The sequence below is a fragment of the Palaemon carinicauda genome, chromosome 6 (assembly GCF_036898095.1).
Source record: "Palaemon carinicauda isolate YSFRI2023 chromosome 6, ASM3689809v2, whole genome shotgun sequence".
Taxonomy (NCBI): Eukaryota; Metazoa; Arthropoda; class Malacostraca; order Decapoda; family Palaemonidae; genus Palaemon; species Palaemon carinicauda.
In genome coordinates, this window is record NC_090730.1 from 13,640,279 (window position 1) to 13,644,165 (window position 3,887).

The window sequence follows — 3,887 nt, forward strand, 5'->3', positions numbered from 1 at the left end:
TTATTATTATTATTATTATTACTAGCTAAGCTGCAACCTTATTTGAAAAAGCTGGATGCTATAAGCCCAAGGGCTCCAACATGGAAAAATAGCCCAGTGAGGAAAGAATGGTATATGTTTATTATTATTATTATTATTATTATTATTATTATTATTATTATTATTATTAGCTAAGCTGCAACCTTAGTTGGAAAAGCAGGATGCTATAAGCCCAAGGGCTCCAACAGTGGAAAAGAGCCCAATGAGGAAAGAATAGTATATGTTTATTATTATAATTATTATTATTATTATTATTATTATTATTATTATTATTATTATCATCATCATTATTATTATTATTATTTTTATTATTATTATTATTATTATTATTATTATTATTAGCTAAGCTATAACCCTATTCGGAAAGGCAGGATACTATAAGCCCATTAGCTCCAACAGAGAAAATAGCCCAGGGAGGAAAGGTAATAAGGAAAGAAATAAACCACAAGAGAAGTAATAAACAATCAAAATAATATATTTTGAAAACAATAACACTATTGAATCAAATATTTCATATATAAAATTCAAAAACTTTTAAAAAACAGAAAGGAAGAGAAATAAGATAGACCAGTGTACCCGAGTGTACCCTCAAGCAAGAAAACTCTACCAATTATTATTACTTGTTAAGCTACAACCCTAGTTGCAAAAGCAGTATGCTATAAGCCCAAGGGCTCCAACAAGGAAAATAGCTCAGTGAAGAAAGGTAATAAGTAAATAAACTACAAGAGAAGTAATGAACAATATGAGATATTTTAAGAACAGTAACATCATTAAAATAGATCTTTCGTATAGAGACTATAAAAACATAAAGCGAAGCAAGAGGAAGAGAAATAAGATAGAATAGTGTGCCCGAGTGTACCCTCAAGCAAGAGAACTCCACCTCAAGACCGCAGAAAACCATGGTATAGAGGCTATGACCCCATCCAGGACTGGAGAACATTGGTTTGATTTTGGAGTGTCCTCCTAGAAGAGCTGCTAAAGAGTCTCTTCCACCCTTACCAAGAAGAAAGTACCCACCGAGCAATTATAGTGTAGTAGTTATCCTCCTGAGGGAAGAAGAAATAAGTGAAGAATAATGTGCTCCAATTTGAGAATTGAAAAATGAATCTCGCACAGTCATACCCTTGTGGCTAAGCAAACTTATCCCCACATTTGCTAGATACAAAGAAGAAAACCACATTCATCGCTGCATTTGGCATTCATTTTCTAGAGGAATTGCATGCAATCATTCTTGCTGCCACCCAGATAATCATAAAAATCCTCATCATTAAGTTCTCTGTCTATATATATGTCTATATATACAGAAATATATATATATATATATATATATATATATATATATATATATATATATATATATATATATATATATATATATATATATATATATATATATATATATATATATATGTGTGTGTGTGTGTGTGTGTGTGTGTGAATGTATGTGTATAGATGCTCTTGTGGCATAGACTTGTCTTAGGTAATTCTTATTAAATGTAAAACACTTATGACTGATTATTTTAAGGCAACATTTTGTGTATCCCTGTATGCTTATTGCTTAAGTGTATCATGTATGTGAGGGTGTAATATGTGCATATTTTTTTCTATGTTTACATATGTAAGATGTATATAAATACTGCATTTAAAGCTATTAAAGCTACATAAAGTTATCCATTTAGAATGTTAATAAAGAAATTACAATTTACTATAATCATTAAAGAAATAAATTTCTTATTTCACTCCACAGTGGACAAAAAGGGGAGAGCACAACAGCAGCGGGAGCAGGAAGACCAGGGTTGTCCAGCATAGGCTTTAAGCAGCGGAGGTGTCCATACAGCCATGCCATTAAAGATTTGGATGGTCCACCTTATGTAGCGGTATGATAAAGAAAGTTCCCCCATGATCTCCATTAAGATGATGACGTTGATGATGACGATGATGATGACAACGTGAAATCTGAGACACCTGTAGGAATCTAAATCTTGGAAAGAGTAATATTGAAAGGAAAATATTATCTTTACAGGTTTCGCGAAATGACCAAGAAGATTGGATTCTATGATATTTTTTTTAATGTTGTTTGTATTCTCTGATATGTGGATGTCTCTTGAGGTTTCAGAACTAAGGTAAATTATTTTGGAAGTTTTTAATTAAAGAGTGAAATATTAATTGTAAGTATAGGAAGCCATTGCATTTTCCTTTTAATATTGATTGAAGAGGCAGCTTGATGTGATGTTCACAATTAATCACCATCATTTACAACTTTTGAATACGATATATCATTAGCCTCTTGTTAATCACTTGTTTAAAAGATATTCACTTCTTCATTAGATTTATTTTTATGGATGAATAAATTGAAGTCAAATAAGAAAAAAAATAGCTGAAGGTATGTACGTGTCTGTACAGTATATATTTATTTAACATATATACCTTTTTTTAAAAAAAGCAGATTTTTGTTATTTTCAAAAATATATATATAACGAGAACCTGCTTATTTTCAAATATCTCGACCTCCGTTGCTAACCTCAGGATTAAACCCTTAAAAGAATTATTTTAATGGAAATAAATCTCTCATCAAAGGTTGCTCTGCTTGTAAACACTCTCTACTCACATAGATATTAATCATTGTGTAATTCCATCCCATAAAATGAACTGTTTCATGCATGATCTCTACCCGTCTAGTCATTAGTTATATCCATTCATGTTGCGAATTTGTAACCATATACTCTTCATGACATCATTTAATCTAGTGATAAGTATGATGTAATGTTAAGAATTTACTGCAATGTGAGTGACAAGAAGATCTACAAAAACTTGGATTGTTTTTTTTATATATAATAATCGATCACTTGGTTCCTCTTGGCGACTGTTTTATTTTGACAACGCCAAATCTTTCATAAAATAACATTTTTTCTAGCACAAAATAAACTAATTTTGTGTACTGACCTTTCTGTGTTTGATTGTTTATGCCTTATGATAGAAAGATACAACGTTATTTGATGCCTTGCCATAGAAAGAAACAATACTTTTTTTCTTTACCATAGAAAGAAACAATACTTTTTTATTCTTTACCATAGAAAGAAACAATATTTTTTTATTCTTTACCATAGAAGGAAACAATACTTTTTATACCTTATTATAGAAAGAAATAATTATTTTTGAGTCCTCACCATAGCAAGAAACACTACTTTCTTATACCTTATCATAGAAAGAAATTATACTTTTTGATACCTTACCATAAAAGAAACAATACTTTTGGTATCTTACCATAAAGAGAAGTATATTGTGGACTAGCATAGAAAGACCAACAGACGCAAGTGGAGGGACATGTCTTAGGCCTCTGTTCTGCAGTGGACAAGTAACGGTTGATGATTATATATATATATATATATATATATATATATATATATATATATATATATATATATATATATGTATATATATATATATATATATATATATATATATATATATATATATATATATATATATATATATATACATAAATATATGTATATATATATATATATATACATATATATATATATATATATATATATATATATATATATATATATATATGTATATATATATATATATATATATATATATATATATATATATATATATATATATATACTGTATATATATATGACAGACCCAGTGCTATGAGCACAGCTGTAAGATGCGTTAAGAGGCTGGAGAAGATACGCATCAAACGCTCGAAGAGATCTAATAGGACCAATGATGGTCATTTCTTCTTCGCTTACCCTACAATGACCAAAGGCCACAGGCCCGTAGGCCATATTAGCCCTGTAATGGGTGGAGAAACTCTCTCCACGCAGATCAGA

At 29.6% G+C, this 3,887-nt stretch overlaps 1 protein-coding gene across 1 annotated transcript in view; it reads left to right on the forward strand.

The window, feature by feature from the left end:
- Positions 1–2,969, forward strand: part of LOC137641961 (protein stum homolog) — a 53,115-nt gene extending 50,146 nt beyond the window's left edge. Inside the window, exon 4 of the mRNA XM_068374529.1 lies at positions 1,787–2,969. Coding sequence (XP_068230630.1) covers positions 1,787–1,848 — 62 coding nt within the window. The 3' untranslated portion in view covers positions 1,849–2,969. The remainder of the gene's footprint in view (positions 1–1,786) is intronic.
- Positions 2,970–3,887: the final 918 nt, after the last annotated feature.